This window comes from Arvicanthis niloticus, chromosome 3 (genome assembly GCF_011762505.2).
Source record: "Arvicanthis niloticus isolate mArvNil1 chromosome 3, mArvNil1.pat.X, whole genome shotgun sequence".
Lineage (NCBI taxonomy): Eukaryota > Metazoa > Chordata > Mammalia > Rodentia > Muridae > Arvicanthis > Arvicanthis niloticus.
The window spans coordinates 134,360,777-134,382,317 of NC_047660.1; the positions used below are offsets into that span (position 1 = coordinate 134,360,777).

The window sequence follows — 21,541 nt, forward strand, 5'->3', positions numbered from 1 at the left end:
TGAGAGATACTGGGGTATACACTAAAGAGCATGGAAAATTATAAACATTCTTAACTATGAATAATTTATAATAGAAATGTGTTTATGCTGAAATAATAATAATAATAATAATAATAATAATAATAATGAGTGATATTGCTATAGACAAAGGGCTATTTGATAATGCAGAAATGTGTATTTAACTCACATTGTTGATTACTCTTTTCAGCTTGATTAGTCTGAGACATGTACTTCAGGGTGCAGCTCATAATGGCATTCCCAGAGATAATTAGATCATGAGGGCGTTGATGGACTTATTTGTTCAAGGCAGTGAAAGGCAGGACATGGGCCTAGGTGGAGGAAGTCAGTCTGGGGGGATATGTCACTGGGGCTACCTCTTGGCTTAGTTCCTCCATCTCTCTGCTACATTAAGATGTGATCTACTTCTATTCTCACTGAAACCATAAGCCACAATAAATAATTCTTCTCAATAAGTTGTCCACTCAGATATTTTGGAGAAAGTTATACAAAAGTAACACATAGGAATGAAAATATCGCCATTACAGATGTGCAAGCCTGTAGTTGTTGGGCGTCAAAATGTACAGCATAGAAATAAATAAAGTTACATCTGTCCAAACTGAAAGGGAAAGCAGTTAAATTTATTATGACTGGAAACTTTACCAGCTTTCATCTGTAGTGAAGAGGCTGAGGAGATAAAAAGTCAGCAATGGTCTGTAGACCTTCAACTCACTGGACTTAGCTGACATCTGTGGAACTGTAACGTGAAACCAACAACAGAATACAACAAGTTCAAGCGCTCACGAACCATGCATTAAGCTATACCATGTGCTACACAGTTATTGAAATCCTGGCAAAGGAAACCTCAAATTATAAATATATACGTGCTCACGCTGTCTGGCACTCCAAAACTTACACCATATTTTACAAAATTATAACTAGTCACATTCTCTTCCATTGTGGTTTCATTTTTGACATTAGAATTTTGCTTTTGGGTTTTTTTTTTTTTTTTTTTTTTCAGACAGGGTCTTGTGTATCCCAGGCTGGTCTTTAACTTGCTACACCGCTCAGCATGACTTTAAATTCTTGCTTCTCCTGCTTCTGTTCCCCATGTGCGTGAATTACAAGTATGGGGCACTATGCTCAGCTTAGATTTTTGAGAAATCATGTAAAGTCTATAGTCTGGGTCAAAATCTCCAGGCTATTTCTCTGTCCTGATTCCATTTATTGTTAATGAACTGGCTTTAGGCAACACTCCTATCATTTTCTTCTACTTCTTCATCTTTCTGTCAGCACTATTCTATTTTAAATTATAACATCTTAGAAGGTTTTTACATTCATTGATACTAGCCTACTTTACTCACCAGCATTTACTTACTTACGTGGAAATATCTGTTATTGTAAGATATCTATTGGTAAAAAGTTAAAATGTTTTAAAACTGTTAATATTTTCATTGAAGACTACTCTGCATTTATAGAATAAAGAGAATGGCGTTTCTCCTGTTGACTCTTCCTATCAAGAAAATTGTACGACTTTTCGTTCAGAGCTTGAATTTTCATATTTTCTTGAAATGCAGGCATAGAGGCACACACACCTTTAATTCTAGTACTCGAGAGGAGGAGAAATGAGAAGCGTCATAAATTAAAGGCCAGTCTATATTTTTCAAAGAAGAAAAACAACAACAAAACCACAAAGCAAAACAAAAACAAAAATAAAACAAAGCAAACCTCTCTTCGCGTGGGGAAGTAGTCTTCTACTCTACTGAGCACATGGCCCTTAGGTTACACAGGTAGGCGTCCTGGCCATCTCTAAGGATGCAGTGGTCTTGGGTGAAGCACAGGCACTTCACATTTATGAAGAGCTTAGCCCCAGGCAGGGTTCAAAATGTCTCAGAGAGCCTGCATAGTCTCTAGATGGGCTCCTTGAATAGCCGGTTCGGTTTTTAGTTTTGATTATTTTTTTGAAATGGCATCTTTTTCTTCATTATATTTCCTAGTTAATAGCATTTTGCAAAAATAAAGTCCCTTATTTCTGAGTGCATTGATTCCATCACATCCCATCATGCTTTGCTTTGCGCTCGGTGCCCGCTCACTCTTCTGTTGGTTCCAGGCATGCAATTACACCATCTGCAGAAAAAGCAAACTTGCCTTTTCTTGTCCTCCATTTCTGACTTTTTATTTTGTTATTTATGGCTCTTCTTAATGCTTCCATAGAAATAAACACTATTTTTGACTGAGACATTTTAAGCTTAACTTGAATGAGAAGGCCTATGCCGTATCATTAAACTTGATAGTTGTATGCTGTGTCAAGAAAGCACATTTAGTTTTGTTTATGAAAGGCTTTTTAAAAATAATAAACTGCTAATTAGAGGACTCTTATGTAAATTATGCCAAATACACCACAGAACTCCATTAAGATGATTAATGTTTCTCCTCCCTTTCACTTTGTAATAAGTTATAAGCTATTAATAGGTTTTGAATCCCTAATCGTATTACTATAACTGGAATGAGTAATCTTCTTAATTGTGTAGTTCTTTAAATGTTGCAGAGATCTAGTTGTTAAAATTTAAACATCCGAATCAACATTCCTTTTTGCTTTGGTATACATTTTCTGTTTTCATGTTTATTCTTTAATTTGGCTTTCATTTAATTTATAAACCACTAGCTCTTCCCATGTTTCAGAGAGGTGGGGTGCAGCTCAGTGAACTAAATAGATGAGAGTGTGTGAATAAATGAATAAATAAAAGGAAATCTCTTTTTCGGATTTTTGGCCACTAGGGTCATCAGTTTTCACGAGATAATTAAAATGCATGGGAGGACCCAGAAAGTCCTTAAAGTTGGAGGGGAGGCATCTCTGCACCTGCCTGGCACAGTGTCTTAGTGAGTTTTGCTCCTGTGTGAGAGGCCCTGAGACAGAGGTGCCAAGAGCTGGACACAAGCATCCCAGAGGGCACTGCGGCAGCAGCTCCCTTTGCTGACTCCCAGAGGTCGTCATCTGTAGGAAGCAAACTCTTTCTGCAGAAAATAACCTTCACTCTTGGGAAATCTCATTTCTGAGTAGTAATCAGTATTTTTCCAACCCCGCCGATACCACAACAATGCTGTTTTAAATCTTCGCTTCTGTAATTTTCAGAGGGCTTTACTCCATGAAAGTATCTTAGGGTTCTTATTAAGTTGTTCATAATTTCACGAACACTGGAGGTGAGCAGTTTCGTAAAGGATCAGAGTCTGAGGTAGGTAGTAGCAGAGAGGGACTAGACATTTGACAGTCTCCTGATAGGCAGAGGTATAGGCCAGGGGACTGTGGCTGGCAAACGGGGATGATGAACTTCCAAGGGGGCTGCTTTCTTCTTCTCCTTCCTGACCTGAGACTTGAAATGGAGTTCTGGGATTTTCTCTGTGACTCAATATGGTCAAGTTAGGTGGTTAAACAACCATTGTGGGCCAAGTAGCCATCTTGTCTTTCTTCGTATCTGACTAACTCTAACATTGGGGAGGAAGAGCCTTCAGAGACTTAAAATCCCTAGCCTTCAAGGAAAAGCTGGATTTTATCTCTCCTAAACCCTCTCTGCGTGGCGGAGGATCTTCTCTCTGTGTGTGTGTGTGTGTGTGTGTGTGTGTGTGTGTGTGTGTGTGTTTCCTCACCCCTGATAAAGGCCTTTCTTCAGATGCTGATTCAGCATTCTAGTTTGCTGTGTTCACAATTTCTTAGTTGTTAAACTGCAATTCTAGAGATATTTTCCCCTCTCTTTTAATTCTTTAACTGGCAGAGAAAATGAACCCAATCCAGACCCCCAAGTCAGTAACAGAAGCTACTCTGCAGAAGCCTGAAGGTAGCAATGTAAGGGGCCTGAAAGATTAATGCTACTACCAGTACCAGACGGCATGAGGGGACATTACTACTCTTCTTATTTAGTGGGGACTCATGATGCCCAAAAGGCCAGTGGTAAGGAAAGTAACACCCAGTGATTCAACAGATCAAAGATCAACGTGTATCAATGGAACACTTTTTAAAATAAGTAAAGACTGATTTAGCCTTCATTCTGCCAAACAGAACTTTGTACTACCATGTGGGACAACTAAACGTATTTGAATGTCTTTTCCCTCTGAAGCACTGGCTTCGAGATACTTTCCACTGTGGCCAAGAGGAGAAACAGCTTTTATTGTGCACTGAGTAGAAATCTCACACTGTATTTGTCTTTAGACTGGATGTGTGCCTTCTTGGTTCACTCTGCTCAGCATCTCAAGACAGTTACGTGTAGCCTACGTTCATCTCAACTTCCTCTGCAGCTGGGGCTGAGTCTGAACTCCTGATGCTTCTGTCTCCTCCTTCTAAGTGCTGGAAGTACAGTGTGTGCCACCATACCTGACGCCAACCCTCTGTCTAAGTTGTCTGTCCTTGACAGAGTGAGAGTAATCAGTGTGAGAAGGCAGAGTGCAGAGATCCAGGGCTTCCTCTGCTTTGTCTTTTCTAGAAACTCGACTGAAGTAGAAACTACTGGTTTCTTTGGAAAGTCAGTTATGTCAAATGATGTTTTGCCGGGGCACACAGGTGAAAGGATGTTTCGCTATAGCAGACATGTGGAAGGATGCATGATGTTCAGAATGAATATAAATATAACCCCACAGTCAGGGGAGCTTGAACGTTGGTTTGCTTGGCTCCACTTGCTACTCTTTGCTAACAACACGCATGTACTGGTTCTCCTTACACTGTGTTGTTGAACTCTGCTTGTGGTGACACCTTTTCTTGCTGCTTCAGCAGCCTCAGGCTGGTTGGCAAGCCTTGTGGTTTCTTCTGGATTGAATGGCCCTTGCTGGTTTGTATGTGATGTCTGCCAAGAGGACTGGTCTACTGCTGATTTGTATTTGGTGTTTGCTACTGGACTGAACTGCTAATATCCTGACAACATGATTGGACTTGCCCCCAAAGAACTATTTCTAAACGAGTCTACTTCCCACATGTTGTAATAACTTCTCTTTTCACTACCTCTGGTAGGTGGTGGGCTAGAGGAGAGGTTGGAAAAAATTGATGTCTCCACTCTACATGTCTTAATTTCAGACAGACTTTCAAATTTATTTGCATAATACTTTTGCCTTTTAAATCTTTTATTTTTCAGTGTCTGTACATAATTTCTCTTTCCTAATTTAGAATATTTTTTTCCTTCTTTATAGTGGTTAATCAAGCAATGAGTTCTGTGCTATGAGAAACACCACAGCATTTTCTCACCAGGCTAAATACTCTTCTGTGTCTGGCTTACTAGACAATTTTTATCTCTTCTGTTTTAAGTTTAGTGTGTAATCTCCCCCACAGTTTTAGGTAAATCATAGATCCCTTTCACACGATCTTCTCTGGATACACATTTGAAGCTAAGCTATCACTGACACAGTGGCATTTTGTTCTGTGGGTTCCAGTTTGTAACGTTTTACTTATTCTTTCTGCATTTTGTGGGATCCATTTTGTTTTCTGTCTGTAGCAAAGGTCTTATATTTTCAAGCAGCAGATGAAACACTAATTTCTGTTTTGTTCATTTCCCCTTGCTTCAGAGTGCTGAATTTGGAGATTGTGATCTCAGCCCTTCTAATCTATGGATCCACCAAGGGGTTTTTACAGGTCAATATTCAGTTAACTTCAGTGAAGCACTTCCACAGGGTTTCTTTTCCATAACAAGGGTGTGTCAATGGCACTGACTTCAACGGTCAAATAGACTTCATCCTTGCTAACTTTACTGAAGGGAACCCTGTTGTTAACCTTTTTTGGGGGGGGTTTATAATTTTTACTTGTAGTTTTGCAGTTTTTCTTATTTATACTTTGACATGAAATTCTTGACAGTATTAGAGAGGCACACAGCCCCCGCAGACTGCTTCCTTTTATAGCAACATGTCTTCCTCTGTCTCGCTTTGTAGCATTTGTCTCAAGTTGAATTCTGTCTGTGACGAATGCCATGACCACAGTTTTCTTTCCGTTATAATTTACCTGCTGTGTCCTTATCACTTTTACATCTGCTTTTCTGACCATCTTGATTTTATATTCCCCCTTTTGTATATCACGTGTGCCAGTCTCACATGCTACCAAAATTTAACTTGCAAACTCTTTAGTGTTACAAAAATTTATAATACAATCAAATATTAACAACAGAGTGGTAATGACGACTAGAAGCACTATTAGACAGTGGCACTTTGATATCTAACACTTATGAAGGTCCTACTCTATGCCGGCACTGCATTTTCATCTCAGTTAGCCTTCACAACCTTGTGGATATTTCCATTTTGCAGATGTAAAACTAATGGTTAGCAACTTTGTCCCAAGTCAGAGAATTTTAAGAGGCTGCCTGGACAAAAGCCATTATCCATGGGGTTCGAACTGGGAGGCTTTATAATCCAGTTTCCAATCTTTTTGTCTCTCACTGCCCACTCCCAAATCTTACCAACCACAACTAAGAAATTTGGCATGCCGCAGTTCTCAAAGTTCCCAGCAGAGGGCAGAATGTCCACGTAAAATCTATATGCCAGTAACAATTGTAACCTTGATTCAGAATTCTTTATATATGTTAAAGCTAGATGAAATGCCTTACAGTGAGAAGAGGGAACTTGTAAAGTCCACTTCCAGTAGAAAGACAGGGCATCAAGTGGAGGGCTGGGGTTGTCATCCCACAGTCAAAAACTCTGACCCAGAATTGTTCCTGACTGAAAGAACTGCAGGAAAAAAAAAAAAAAAAAAAAAAAAAAAAAAAAAAAAAAAAAAAAAAAAAAAAAAAAAAAAAAAAAAGGAGATGAGAATGAGGAAAAGGAGATCCAGTGGCAGGCCCAAATTGGGATCCAGCTAAGGGGGAGACCCCAAGGCCTGACACCATTACTGATGCTATGGTGTGCTTATAAACAGGGGCCTATCATCACTGTCCTTTGAAAGGCCCAACAAGCAGCTGGAAGAGTCAGATGCGGATATTTGCACCCAACCAATGGGCAGAAGCTGGTGACGCCTGTGGTTGAATTAGGGAAAAGCTGGAAGCAGCTGAGGAGTAGGACGACCCTGTAGGAGAACCAGCAGTCTCAGTTAACGTGTTCCTCGGGATCTCTCAGACACTGAGCCACCAACCAGGCAGCATACACCGGCTGATATGAGGCCCCTGACACATATACAGCAGAGGACTGCCAGGTCTGGACTCAGTTGGAGAAGATGCACCTAACCCTCAAGAGACTTGAGGCCCCAGGGAGTGGGGAGGTCTGGTGAGGTGGGAGTGGGAGTGGGAGCATCCTCTTGGAAACTGGGTGGGGAGGAGGTGTGGGATGTGGAACAGTAGAAGGGTGGACCGGGAGAGGAATAAATTCTGGACGGTAAAAAAATATTAAATAATAATAATAATAATGATAATAATAATAGAAACAATGGCTGTCCCCTGGGGAGGGGGCAAGAAAATCAAAGAGAGCTCTTTCAGGTTAAAATGATTGAAATGACAGGTACACTAATCTTAAGTTTTAAAAGTTTTATAACTGCAATTTTAAGTATTAAAAATTGAGCTTATAGTGATATTCTATAATACAAAGGTGACTTTTCCTCACCCCAATATCTGAGCAAATGGGCTTCCGAAGTATCTTTGGTCAGTAGATCCGAATTGCCACATCAAGCCATTGGGTCTTAGTTAAAGCCTTGACCTGGGTCCAGGAGCTTCTCGTGTCATTAACCTGGGAAGTTGAGCATTGGCGTTCCTCACTCATTCTAGAATATCTAAAAATCTTAACAGAAGGAGGTGCTTGGCAGGAATTTGAGGGATCGGGTAGAACAGGAGGAGGTGTATGGGAAGAATTGGAGGGGAGAAAAGGGAAGAGGAAGATCACGTAATTATGTTTTAATTTTAAAAATAAAATATTTAAAAACACTTATTTGTAGAAACATATTCTGTTATTAGGTCAGTGGGATCGAATGTTTCTAAGAATAAAACTTTTAAGACTCAGAAGCATTATCAAGAGTTAACCCTTAATAAGAGTAAGGGCCAAGACAGGAAAATTAACGTCTGTCTTCACCAAGTCCGTCTTTGTCAGCTGCTCTCTATGCCATGTGTTTGTTCTAAAGTAATCAGGGGATCGCTGAGCAAACTGGTCATCAGATACAATAAAAGCAAACTTAGGATACTCGATTTTTCATTTACAGACTTTTGAAGTTTATCTTTATTCAGTCTCAGACAGAAACTGTACAGCTTCCCGTGTGAATTCATGCTTTCCCGACCCAGGGAAGTTGGAAACAGTCATGTAGAGACTGCAGCAATAAGAGGGCCATGCAAGTTTGAGGTCAAATAAAGCCTGGTCTCATTGATGTGAAGCAATTTCAAATATCCTTGCACGCCATCTCACGCCCTGCAAGTCAATATAAACCAAAATTTTAAGTCCAGTAAAAAAGGCTAAATAAATGAGCCATAGATTTTAGTCATACACAAGTCATGACCTCAGGACAAAGATGTTAGAGGGTTTTGACAGCATTAAAACACTCTTTGGAAGCTGGTTGACATGTCACATGCTGAGATCCAAGCAATGGAGCAGCAGAGACAGAACGTGTTAGAGCCTAGTCTAGATTGCAATATAAGCTGTAGCCCAACTTGGTTTGAATAATAAGACTATATCCTTTTTTTTTCCAAAGAACTATTACTTGAGCCACCCATTTAGGCTTGAGTAACGTGGATGCTCTTTTTAAGGTGGAAAGAGGGCATTGTAAATAGCATGCAAAAATCACATTCTCTGGCATCAGATGGCACTGATGTCAGCTCGAGGACAGTCAAAGTAGACAAGGAAGGGCCAGGCATTATTAAGTGGCTATGTAGCCAATCAAGAACATACTTAGCAGTCTAAACTGGATGAAATTACTTATGGAACTTACTGGGGGACAAGAGGGGAAAGGAGAGGGGAGAGGAGAACAAATTTGGAAAAACAAATTGGCAGCTGGTTCATTTCTGCTTGGAAACCTAAGTCCCCTAGGCTTAAGCCCTACGTTTGGAATGAGAATGCTCCTTCCTGCTGGCAGGAGGAGATATTAGGGAGGAAAAGATCACTGGAAAATGCAATAATTTATTGAAAAGAGACAAATTACCTCAGGCAATCAGTTCATAGTTTGAAATAAATATATATGGGCAGGTTAGGGGATGGGCCATCTTAACTCAGAGCCACAGCCAGCAGGGCAACTGCTAGATGCATGAACCACAGTGAAGGAAAATCGTGAACAACTGATATCACTTGGAAAATTGAGAAGACCCTACTATTTAAGAAGGTATTTGCTCACCCACTCATTCATTAATCAATAAGCACTATCTTGCCCATTTGATTATATGTCAGACTAAAAGAGAGCAAATCCCCTTTACTTACTGAGCCCCAATGTACTTGGGAAACAAAGACGAGTCAGGAAAGAAACAGACATGTGAGACTTTGCCTGAAGGGGCACAGTCCACAATGCAGCACTGTCTTTGAGCCTAGTCTTTTTCCTTCTTCTAGCAGTGAAAGAGATGGATTTGTTATCTCTGTGACGAAGCACTGCACAGGAGGGTTCTTCTCTGTTAGTGTATATGGTTGTACAAAGTAATGAGTTTTATTACAATGATCTTACCCTTCCACCCCCCACACACCATACTCACCCTTTCTTGGCCTTCATTTGAATCCTGAATCCTCCTGGGCAGCCCTCAAGTGCCCCTCTCCACAGCACAAATGTCTCTTCAGAGTGACCAATAGACCAGCCACAGGAAATCCTTTAAAACTGCCCAGTCTTCCTGCCAGAGTCCACGAGATTGCCTACACTTTTGTTGTTGGCAATTCCACCACCTGTTTCAGCTGTACAATCAAATAACTATAGTGTCTAAAGAGAGCCACAGTTGATAAAACATAGAGAGCCAAGGATTTGGGGAGGAGGGGTAGCTGATAGGAATGGATTCATTTCCAGTAGCATACACTTTAGGGCTCTGTGCTCTAGTGTAGTCTAGGCAACTCTAGGTGGTTCCGAAAGTGTGCCCAAAGTGCCCATGGTTAAAAACCACACTCACAGAAATTTTAACATCATTTTCTCTTTCCCCATTATTATTTTTTCTTTGTACCATGGAGTTCTCCAGAGGATCCATGTCTCAAGATAATGCTGTTTTCACAGTGGAAAGGGGACTTCGGAGGTGGAAGAAGAGGGGGAAATGAGATAGGGAAGGGCTATAGAGGGCCACATGTGATGAAAGTGCATTGACATAGGAAGTTGTAGTGAAACTTATTACTTTGTACAACTAACACACAACAGTTAAAAAAAATAGAGGGTGCTAAAGAGATGGGGCACTGGTTCAGAACACTTACTGACCTTGCAAAGGATGTAGGCTCAGTTCCCAGCACCCACAGCAGGCAGCTTATAACCACCTATAATTCCAGTTTCAGGGGTTCTAACACCCTCTGACCTCAGTATTGCATACACATAATGTATATAAACACACTGTCCTCCTCCCCCTCTCCCCACACAAATACATATCTATAAAATAATTACAAATGACTATTAGAAAAATTTTAAAAATCTTTGAGCAAATGCAGTGTGTGTTTGATTATGCCTCTACACTAAGATTTTCGAGTTTTGACTTACATTAAATATTGATCGAGGCTGGAGAGATGACTCAGAGGTTAGGAGTACTGGTCTTTGTTCCAGAGAACTTGGGTTCTATTCTCAGTATATACATGACAGCTTACAATTGTCTGCAGCTCCAGTTCCAGAAAATCTGACACCCTCACACAGACATATGTACAGGCAAAGCACCAATGCACATAAAATAAAAATAAATAAAAAATATTGATCAATATGATCTGTTCATACAAGAGATTTGTGGGAACTATAATAATTTTTAAAATGTAAATACACTGAAAACAAAAAGTTTTAATGATCTATAACTTAGGGGATAAATCTTAGTTGAAATGACATTCACACCTACTCAAGTTTTATATGAAAAAAAACTAGACCACGTGGCTCATGAAAAGTGACTGTATTTGGTTCAGTATTTTATTTTCATAATCAAACATTAGTGCCAAGGACATCATAGGCATTCAAGTATTTCATAAAATGATAAATCCATGTATCGAAAGTTAGGTTCAGAAATAGAGGCTTTGCTAATTGATTGATTTGAGATTACATGAAGTGCCAGTTGCAAACGTAAAGCTCCTGTCTTCTGTTCCTTTCATACCCTAGTTCAACATTTTTTGATTAATTTTTGTTTTGTAACCTATGAAAAGCAACGATAATCAGCTGTCTTCATTGTGGGGGTCCCACTTTCTTATTCTGTGACAAGTCTGGGCACTCTGCAGGTCTTGTTTTAGCAGTAAGAATAATCACTGTAGTGCACTACTAAATAGTATCTGAAGGGAATGGTAAGTGACAAGATAAACTACAACCTGCTGGGTGTTTTCCCAGAATAGTTGAATTCTTCATGAAGCATTCGAATCCACATTCCTAACCTCCTCTTCTTCTACTTTTAGACCTCGTCATTAAAGTTCTTGCAGGTTAGTAGTTCCCCGAATCTGGAAAAAAATAAAATCATAAATTCTTTTGGTAAATATATTTTATACTCTCCAATATGTCATGAGACAATCTGTGGTATTTTGAATAGAGATTAGAAAATATGTTTGCCATCTCACTAATGAGTGCAAAAATACCAGCCCGTAATAGCCTACCAATACAAAGACTAATTAATATAAGTGCTGTGGACCATGGATTGCTTCTCACTTTCTGACCCCATGATAAACTTTTCAAAGATGGTGACTAACACAAAGCCAACAACCTGGAAGACCAAGCTCTCCTGGGCAAGTGGAAGAAATTCTCTCTTCACTCATCCCAAAGTTATTCCAGCCTGACTCCGTAATGAGAGCTGCCTTCATTCTCGGCTACAGTAAGGAGTCCCCTGTGTCATTTGGCTTTGGGAAGCTGGCAATTGTCACCACTAGAAAAGAAACAGTTGTTCTTGAAACCGACTAAATATTTCTTAACCCATACACTAAGGAATGAGTGAAGAAAGTTTAATTAGGTGTAGTCCATGGTGACCATTAATGGTCAATTGCCAGCACTGAATTCATGAATGCCGATGGCTGTGCAAGGTGAGAGAGAATATGCAGGGTGAAGTGAGTCATGCATGCTTACTGCTCATCTTCTGATGTGTGTATTGCCGTGTGTGTGTGTGTGTGTGTGTGTGTGTGTGTGTGTCTGTGGAAGGGTGCCACACTCAACAGACCATGTTCATTCATTACCACTGATGTTAAGACAGAAGCTACAGGCTCAGGCCTGAATAGCTTATCTAATGCATGTGTTTTCCCCTGAGGAATGCTTTCCTTCCACGGGACATATCACAGCATTCTAAAAAAAAATGGCTGTAAATTATAATTCAAAAGTGGTTGCTGCTTTAAACCTTTTTTAAGTCCTAAGTCACGTGGAGTTCAATGTACTGAAAATGTTGTCCAGTCCCTATCCCATCTATCTGGATGTTTTCTCTCTCATGCATGTCTGTAACCATTAAGCATTAAGTACACACACCCTGATCCCGGCAAGCTCCATTCTGCTTTCCTCAAGCCTCTGGGCTTACAGAAGCTGCCTGGGAGTTTCAGTGCTATTATCAGAAGGCAGCAGACAGCAAGGGCAGTTAAAAGCACAGGGAAGTGAACAACAAACAAACAAATGAATAAATGGCATTTGTTCATAGAGTCAGAGATGAATGAATGGCTCAGACCTTGCCCTGCCCTGTCCTGCCCAGGCTCAGTGCAGAATCTGTGTAGCTGGCCAATGCCTCTATTATTGTTATTCTTATTTTGCTGCTCTATGAATGGCAATCTGAAACATGCAGGTGAGCTCCTTTGCTGGGCCTAGTGAGATATCCTGCGGGATGCGAATCCCTTGCCTTAATCTGAAGCATTTGAGGATAATTTGAAGTAAAAGGCTTGAAACAAAGAGCCCTTCTGCTTCGGGTATTGATAACCTACGAAAGTGACTACATTTAGCTGTTTATATTGCTAAATTCTGTGCCTCAAACCCCTATGAGAAACTAAAGATAAGAGAAATTAATTACTATGTCATCTTTGTCATAGACTTAGAAGAGGCAACATTGAGATTTGAACTCAGGTTTATCTGACTCTCCAGTCTGAGCTCACAACAGCAGTACAATTTTTTTTTTTTTTTTTAAAAAAGGATCAATTTACGCTGAAGTATATAGCAGCATGTGTTATGATAATTATAACATTGCCAAGAATTCCATGCAGAAAAATAAATTTTCCAGACAAATCTGACTTTATAGGCTTGCTCTAACATTGTCTTGTACAAAGGGGACCCAAACACCTCAGGGCATCTGGTCTGTGTCTGCCTTTCCTTAATCTTTAATGATGGGCAAATCCAGTACATTATGGAAGCCCACTTTTTTTTTCCTCAAGAGATATAGATGCCTCTTAAGAATTTGATGAAAATGCATTAACTTTTCAAGCTACTGAGTTGCATTTTAGTGCACTGAGGCAGCAAATTGGGTGTACACTGTGCAGGAACGGTGGTGACCTAAAAATAAATATTTGATACAAGTCACCATATTCTCTTGGGGTGAGGGGAGTAATGGATTAAAATTCTAAAGACTCCCCAGCTTCCCAAAAAGGAGGAGGAATTCTGTGGCCTGGAAGTGTTCTCTGTCCCTGCTGCTGCATTTGTTCAGCTCCTTAAGAGTCTACCCCATTCGGTCTTGTGGTTCCTAAAGCCAAGGGTGAAAGTTTGATCCCTGCAGAGGCCACTTAAATTCAGAGAACAAAAAGCACCATTCTCTGCCCCAGACTCTACCCCAGATCCCTGCCAGGTGTCTGCCCTCTGGTCAAAATGAGACACTGGCAAAGGGGTGCTAACCTATGACAGTATTGGAACACAACAAAGGGCACCCCTCTATATGCGACTTTCTCTTTGTGTGCTCACAGGATCTGACATCATTCACAGAGAACACAGATTACACTTTACTTTCAGCCCTGGAAGTCTGAGTCAAACTGAAATAATGCTCCAGTGCCACTTACAAAAATCCTTTATCTACTTGTCCTAAGTACAGAGACTGGCCTCCTAGCTGACAGTATCCTGTTGGCAATAACAGCAAAGCAACACTGTCTTTAATCTATATCTTTGTAATTAAAAAATAGCAATACTAATAAGCTGAAATCAAGCACAGGTTTCATGCTAGTCAAAGACACTGAGCTATCAAAAGTAAGTCTATGTACACAGAAACATAACAGGACCGGTTTGTAATATGTACTAACAAATAAGTCATGAAAACAAGCTTCTCAAATTACTGATGCAACTTTTCAGCAGGGTCAGAAACTTAGCTTTCTTTAAATTAAGTCAGCTCTTCCTAAATTTTACTTCTCTAATTACCCAGCACTTAATGCATGTTTTTACCTCAAGTATTTGTTTTTAATAACAAAATAGCACTTTAAGTCTTAAAGGATTAACATTTTCTATTTTAAACACAAAGTCTAAATTAAAATTTACTAACTTAAATGATAGCAGGAGTTTTACAGAGATTAATAAGCTCTAAGTACAGTTTGTATTAGTACACAGATTTTAATTTACCAAATGTCACATATATCTTTCATGATTTGGGGATTTATTTCATTTATGAAGTAGTCAAATGAATCAGCTTGCCCTCGACTGTAACAAAATACTGCTTGGTGACTTGTGACAGACAGGGTTTTAACCTCTGACAGCGAGATTCATTGTGGAGCAGGAGCCAATCATAGGTCCTGACGACACTTGTCTCCTCTAAGTTGGAATATAAAAAGCCACTTGGAATACAGTATACAGGACTCACTGGCGTGGCAGGTTGTCTCTCGGACGGTACATGCACTAATATTTCACTTGGCATTACTCAAAAGCAAAACGAAGAAATAAGAACAAGGAAAAAAGATTGTGCTGATTTTAAGATGATGCAAAAACTGCAAATGTATGTTTATATTTACCTGTTTGTGCTGATTGCTGCTGGTCCAGTGGATCTAAATGAGGGCAGTGAGAGAGAAGAAAACGTGGAAAAAGAGGGGCTGTGTAATGCATGTGCATGGAGACAAAACACAAGGTACTCCAGAATAGAAGCCATAAAAATCCAAATCCTCAGTAAACTCCGCCTGGAAACAGCTCCTAACATCAGCAAAGATGCAATAAGACAACTTCTGCCCAGAGCACCTCCGCTCCGGGAGCTGATCGATCAGTACGACGTCCAGAGGGATGACAGCAGTGACGGCTCTTTGGAAGATGACGATTATCACGCTACCACGGAAACAATCATTACCATGCCTACGGAGTGTAAGTAGCTGTTAGAGTGTATCAACAGTTCTGCTGACTGCTGTCCTAGTGTTTATGAGAAACAGATCTATTTTCAGGCTTTTAACAAGCTGTTGGCTTATATGTAAGTAGGAGAGAAAGGAGTTTTTCTTTTTTCTTTTTTCTTTTTCAAGATTTCCTGAGAAACATACCAACAATGAAATCTATCTTGCTTGTTTCCTTGTAGTGCCAAATAGCTCAAAGTTAACATGCTGGCTCAGCTTTAATAATATTTAATTTTATGCTGAAAATGTAGCATGCTTGTGTGTTAAGAGCCTAACGCTATAAGGGAAGGACTGTGAGATTCTATAAATAATGTTAAAACATGAAATTTATAATTCCATTTGTCTAAAAGTGCACTATTCCGCCCCCTCCCCCATTAACACTAAAGAAAGAAACCTGCTGGATGTTTACTTGAACACTGCTCTACACACTTAGAGTGCTTTCTGTTATTTAAAACTGTCAGTCACGGAGCTTTTAATGCTCTTTACAAATTAGAATATTAAATTGTGAAAGCTATTGCACTGGAAAGTTAGAGAAGTTAAATGAATATTAGATGCATTAGCACGAGCCATGATGAAGCAGTGAAGCAGGCATAGCAAAATAATACTCAGGACCGAGTATCAGAAAATGCTCAGGAACTAAGGATTATAATTGGGAGGTCATGGCATGAACGCTCTTGTACTCGGTCATGGCACCGCGCTGAGAGCGTCCTGGCTGTGTACTTCCAGGCAGGAACAGTGATCGATAACCTACTAAAAGATTTAATTCTTTATGAGGGGGAGGAGGAGCACCATTACCTACAACTGCAGTGTTGCTTCTGGGAGATAATACATTTCAGGCAGTTCCTATCTGAGTTCTCTGAAAAGCAAGACAGGTAGCCTTAGAGAGTAGGCAGGACACGAAAGATTTCTGTGCCATGTGCCTGAGATCTTGCTTTAATACCATGCTTTAAACACTTAAAACCAGACATGACACGGTTTCAAATCAGCCCTTCACTAAGTAATCGGGTTACGATACAGCAAATAATTTTCATTTATGACTCTGAAATCAAACAGTTCAGGAGAAAGTCTCCCTTATTTATATGGGATTTAGAAAACCCCAAAGAAAAGCAATTGTTAGTGTGGGGATTGCAGTGAGAGGCTGGCCCCATGGCCACTCCTTTCTGACTTTTGAGATAGCTTGAACATGACATCTGAGGGTTTTTTTTCTGTTTTGTTTTTTTGGTTTTTTTTTCTAATTAGAGGTTTCATGTTGTTCATTTGAATGGATCTTCTAGAGCCCAAGTGTCACAGACGTATTATACTGTTTACCATTTCTGAGGTTGGTTAAATTGCTCCCTGTGTCTTGTCCCCAGGTAATTGAGGCTTGGGGGAAGGGTTTCTTCCTCCAGACTGACTGGTACAGCTGCTCCGTGAGTGTAACTGCTCAGATTCCCAAAGAATTCTAAGTGGACGTTCCGGCATGGTGTCTCTTAGTCTCTAGTTATCATCACTCGCAAATTTCATGTGCGGTTCATTCTTTTGCAAAATATCCCTTAGCCCATAGTTCTGTGGAGGGGGAGTAGAATCTTCATAAACAGGTGAAAATACAGATGTCTAAAAAATTTTGAAAAGCTAGAGCAACTATTTTCTCTGACATTTCTTCTGAACCATGAATGAAGTTCCACATAATATTTTATTTTAAAAGACCACATATGTACACACCACCCCAACAGCTGATGTTAAGGAGTGATTTTATTTTTGTTTTGGTGGGTCCTGATGTCAATCATTCTCTTCTTATTCCTTTGTAGCCGACTTTCTAATGCAAGCGGATGGAAAGCCCAAATGTTGCTTTTTCAAATTTAGCTCTAAAATACAGTACAACAAAGTAGTAAAAGCCCAACTGTGGATATATCTAAGACCCGTCAAGACTCCTACAACAGTGTTTGTGCAAATTCTGAGACTCATCAAACCCATGAAAGACGGTACAAGGTATACCGGAATCCGATCTCTGAAACTTGACATGAGCCCAGGCACTGGTATTTGGCAGAGTATTGATGTGAAGACAGTGTTGCAAAATTGGCTCAAACAGCCTGAATCCAACTTAGGCATTGAAATCAAAGCTTTGGATGAGAATGGGCATGATCTTGCTGTAACCTTCCCAGGACCAGGAGAAGATGGGCTGGTAAGTGATAACTGAAAATTACATTCTAACAACTGTGTTACATTTTTATTCCTGATATGAATGATAATAGTGAAAAAAATAAATACTATTTTCTATACTCATAAGCCAGACAAAATATCTTACTCCAAAGGTAGGTCTGTACCCAAAACAGTAGGTGCCAATCTCATGTCCCATGAGGCACCCCTTGATGCTTTTACTTAGCATGAAGACTAGAAAACAATTACATCATGTCCTTAATTCCATAAGGAGGTCCTTACTAGGAATTAGATGTAATGTCCTTTTCATTGTAAGACACATAATTATGCATAAACTATGTAGTCTCTATGTAACTGCAGAATCTGATTTGTACCCAACAAAAACCTTTTCCTCCCATTTTATTTGTTTCTTTCCTATGTTTTGCATTGAAAAATGCTGGTTTTACATAAAGTAAAAAATATTAAAATTCTAATTAAAATACTCTTATATGTATACATTTGATTAAACATATTCTACTCAACATTTCTAATAAATATGTTCAGTACCTACAGAATGTTGAAGCATATATATATGTGTGTGTATATCTATCTATCTATCTATCTATCTATCTATCTATCTATCTATATCTTTGTGAAATATTGCCAATAAAACTAATTTCTAACCAAGCTACCCTTTGCCTCCTGGCTTATCTCTGGACTCCTTTAGCACATTTGCACAGGAATTTACTTAGGCAGTGCCAATTAATTAAATAGTGAGTCAGTGATATGACAAGATCTCATACATTATAAAAGTTAATAAAATATATGTAACCCTCTATAAACCTGAGTTACTGTTTTGTGTTACTTTTATTTACTTTTGCTTTCAAAAACTTAATGTGAACATATTATTTTCATTTATTGTCATAATTTACACTAAAATACGGTGCTTGGAAATACTAAGCATGGTTACTTTTGTTATCTTTTGATTGAGTTTGGGAATATATAGTTTGGAAACCGGATCTGTTGTGAGTGAAACCTATTGTTTGAAGTGCAATGATTTCTTAAATGATCTATTTTCTTTATATATGGTACTTAAACACTACAGTCTATAAATGATGTTCTCTTTGACAATATAGTCTCATGATAAAAGATAAAATTGCTATCAACTATTCAAGAACATTCTTTCTCATAGATAGTATTTTAATTACTAAGGTTGCTAATGGGTTTTAATTATTTACAAGGTGGCTAATATGATATTCCTTAGAGTTTTCCCTCTAAAAGGAAATGGTCTTAAATGCACTGGGAGACTGAAGCTGTTACAGTGCAAGCAAATTCTTCTCTTTTCCCCATCCTTCTTCTCCTTCTGCTGTGGTCCTGAGGATTGAACTAGGACCTTGACATCAAGCTCCATTCACACCCAGGTCACCACTTCTTATGAACATCGTCTTTGCTCCTTTAAGGATTCTCTTTCAACACACTATACATATAGCCACTGTTGTCATGCTACTTTCCTTCCTCCCATTGTAATGCTCAGAAGGAGCTATTTTGCTCTGACTTTAATATGCCCATTTTTTCCAGAAAAGACCTAGGGAAGAGAGACCAGAGGAGTACCCATTCCTCCAAGAGTCATTAGTCACCTGCAGCTGACACGCAATCGACAATGATGAAGAGAGGTTGCTCAGGCCTCTGGCTGTCCTGCCCACCTTCCTTCTCTTTCATCTTATACATATTTCCCAAGCATCCGTTCTGCTATTATGTGCTATTATGTCTGATAACAGTATGAAAAGAAACAAAACTCTAGAAGACACAAAGGGAATGACCACAGGGAAATGCCTGATGCTGTGAGATTCTTTGGGGTCATGAAAGAACAAATGAAGCCTAGTGTATATAAAAATTTCTTAATACTGCAGTTCTTTTTTTTAAAAAAAGCATACAAATGATGGGGTTTTTTGTTTGTTTGTTTGTTTTCCTAATAATGATTTTTAAGGTAGGAAGGATTTCAGGCTCCATTAACACAATTGTTCGTTCCTTTTCACACAGAATCCCTTTTTAGAAGTCAAAGTAACAGACACACCCAAGAGGTCCCGGAGAGACTTTGGGCTTGATTGTGATGAGCACTCCACGGAATCGCGATGCTGCCGCTACCCCCTCACGGTTGATTTTGAAGCCTTTGGATGGGACTGGATTATCGCGCCCAAAAGATATAAGGCCAATTACTGCTCTGGAGAGTGTGAATTTGTGTTTTTACAAAAATATCCGCATACTCATCTTGTGCACCAAGCAAACCCCAGAGGCTCAGCAGGCCCTTGCTGCACTCCGACAAAAATGTCTCCCATTAATATGCTATACTTTAATGGCAAAGAACAAATAATATACGGAAAAATTCCTGCTATGGTAGTAGATCGGTGTGGGTGCTCATGAGCTTTGCATTAGGTTCAAAATTTCCCAAATCATGGAAGGTCTTCCCCTCAGTGTTGAAACTGTGAATTTATGTACCACGGGCTGTAGGCCTTGAGTATGCAATAGTAACTTAAGCACAAGCTACAGTGTATGACCTAAAAGAGAGAATAGATGCAATGGTTGGCATTTAACCATCAAAATAAACCATATTATAGGATGTTTTATGATTTCCAGAGTTTTTGAACTAGGAGGAGATCAAATTACATTTATGTCCATATATGTATATCACAACTACGATCTAGGCAAGGAAATGAGAGCACGTTTCCTGTGGTCTGCTGAGTTAAAGGGGTACGATTAAAAAGTAAAGTCTTATTTCCTAACAGTTTCACTTGATATTTACAGAGAAATCTATATATAGCCTTTGTAAAGTGTAGGATTGTTATCATTTAAAAACATCATGTACACTTATATTTGTATTGTATACTTGGTAAGATAAAATTCCACAAAGTAGGAATGGGGCCTCACAGATACATTTCCATTCCTATGATAATTGGACAATCCACAGCAACGGTGCTGATGCAATGCTGAATGGCTCCTGCCGGGCTTCTCAAATAGAACACTCTATAAAGTAAGATTCTCTCCCTTCCAGGTGTATCCTCTCGTAGCACTAAGTGTGCAATGCATTTTCTTTAAGGAAAGAAGAATCTTTTTTTCTAGAGGTCAACTTTCAATTCTTTAGCACAGTGGGGGTGACTGCTTCATCTCAAAAGGCAGTATTCATTTTGATCTAAATTTCAAAATCACTGTCTGCCTTTATCACATGGCAGTTTTGTGGTAAAATAATGGAAATGACTGGTTCTATCAATATTGTATAAAAGACTCTGAAACAATTGCATTTATATAATATGTATACAATATTGTTTTGTAAATAAGTGTCTCCTTTTATATTTACTTTGGTATATTTTTACACTAATGAAATTTCAAATCATTAACATTCAAAGACATGTCATGTGTCACATGACTGCTTCTATTTCAAAGTGAATTTAGCAGATTCAATAGTGGTCTTAAAACTCCATACGTTAAGGTTAGATGGTTATATTACAATCATTTTATATATATTTTTTACAATATCAACATTCACTTATGGATTCATGAAGACTGTATTTATGAATGTGAAGTTTCAGTGACTCCTGGTCATTGTGTTCAACTCTCAATACACCACTATTTTAAAAATTATAATATTACTAAACATACCAAAATTTATCTAAAGAAAAACAAATATGGTATCTATCTCAGTAACAGCTACTTTTATTTTATAATTTGACAATAAATACATTTCTGTATTTATTCAGATTTATAAATTGGAATTTTGTTAATCAAAAGTGTTGTACTCATAGCTAAATGAAATTATTTCTTACATAAATGTGTAGAAATTATAAATTAAAGTGTTTTCACATTTTTGAAAGGCATCAGTTTTATGTTGTAATGATTAATTGTGGGTTTTACATTTTTTACTTTATTATAAGTTTGTACAAAAGTTTGTACCAAAAAAGTTAGTTCAAAAGCTTGATTTAGGAACTCTGAGTTCTGAGTGAAATTCCCAATGAATTTGCTTTATATATACAAAAGCAAAGGCTAGTGTCTTCTGTTCCACTTCTCTCTACCTTGACCTAAAATCTATTTATTTCATAGGTTCGATTTCAACTGCATT

The 21,541-nt window shown here is 38.8% G+C and overlaps 1 protein-coding gene and 1 long non-coding RNA gene across 3 annotated transcripts; one reads left to right on the plus strand and one right to left on the minus strand.

Annotated features, from left to right (window-relative positions):
- Positions 1–223: 223 nt before the first annotated feature.
- Positions 224–15,065, minus strand: LOC143441839 (uncharacterized). 2 transcript variants are annotated; one of them, XR_013109563.1, is made up of 4 exons: positions 14,953–15,065; positions 9,612–11,508; positions 7,555–7,677; positions 224–6,690 (listed from the first exon to the last, which is right to left on the minus strand). It is a non-coding gene; the product is annotated as an uncharacterized LOC143441839 (long non-coding RNA). The 2 variants fall into 2 exon arrangements; XR_013109562.1 differs by having other exon boundaries at positions 7,555–11,508.
- On the plus strand, positions 14,793–21,299 carry Mstn (myostatin). Its single transcript, XM_034498121.2, has 3 exons — positions 14,793–15,292; positions 17,103–17,476; positions 19,471–21,299. Exons 1-3 carry the CDS (start codon positions 14,917–14,919, stop codon positions 19,849–19,851), a joined length of 1,131 nt encoding a protein of 376 aa, XP_034354012.1. The 5' UTR covers positions 14,793–14,916; the 3' UTR covers positions 19,852–21,299.
- Positions 21,300–21,541: the final 242 nt, after the last annotated feature.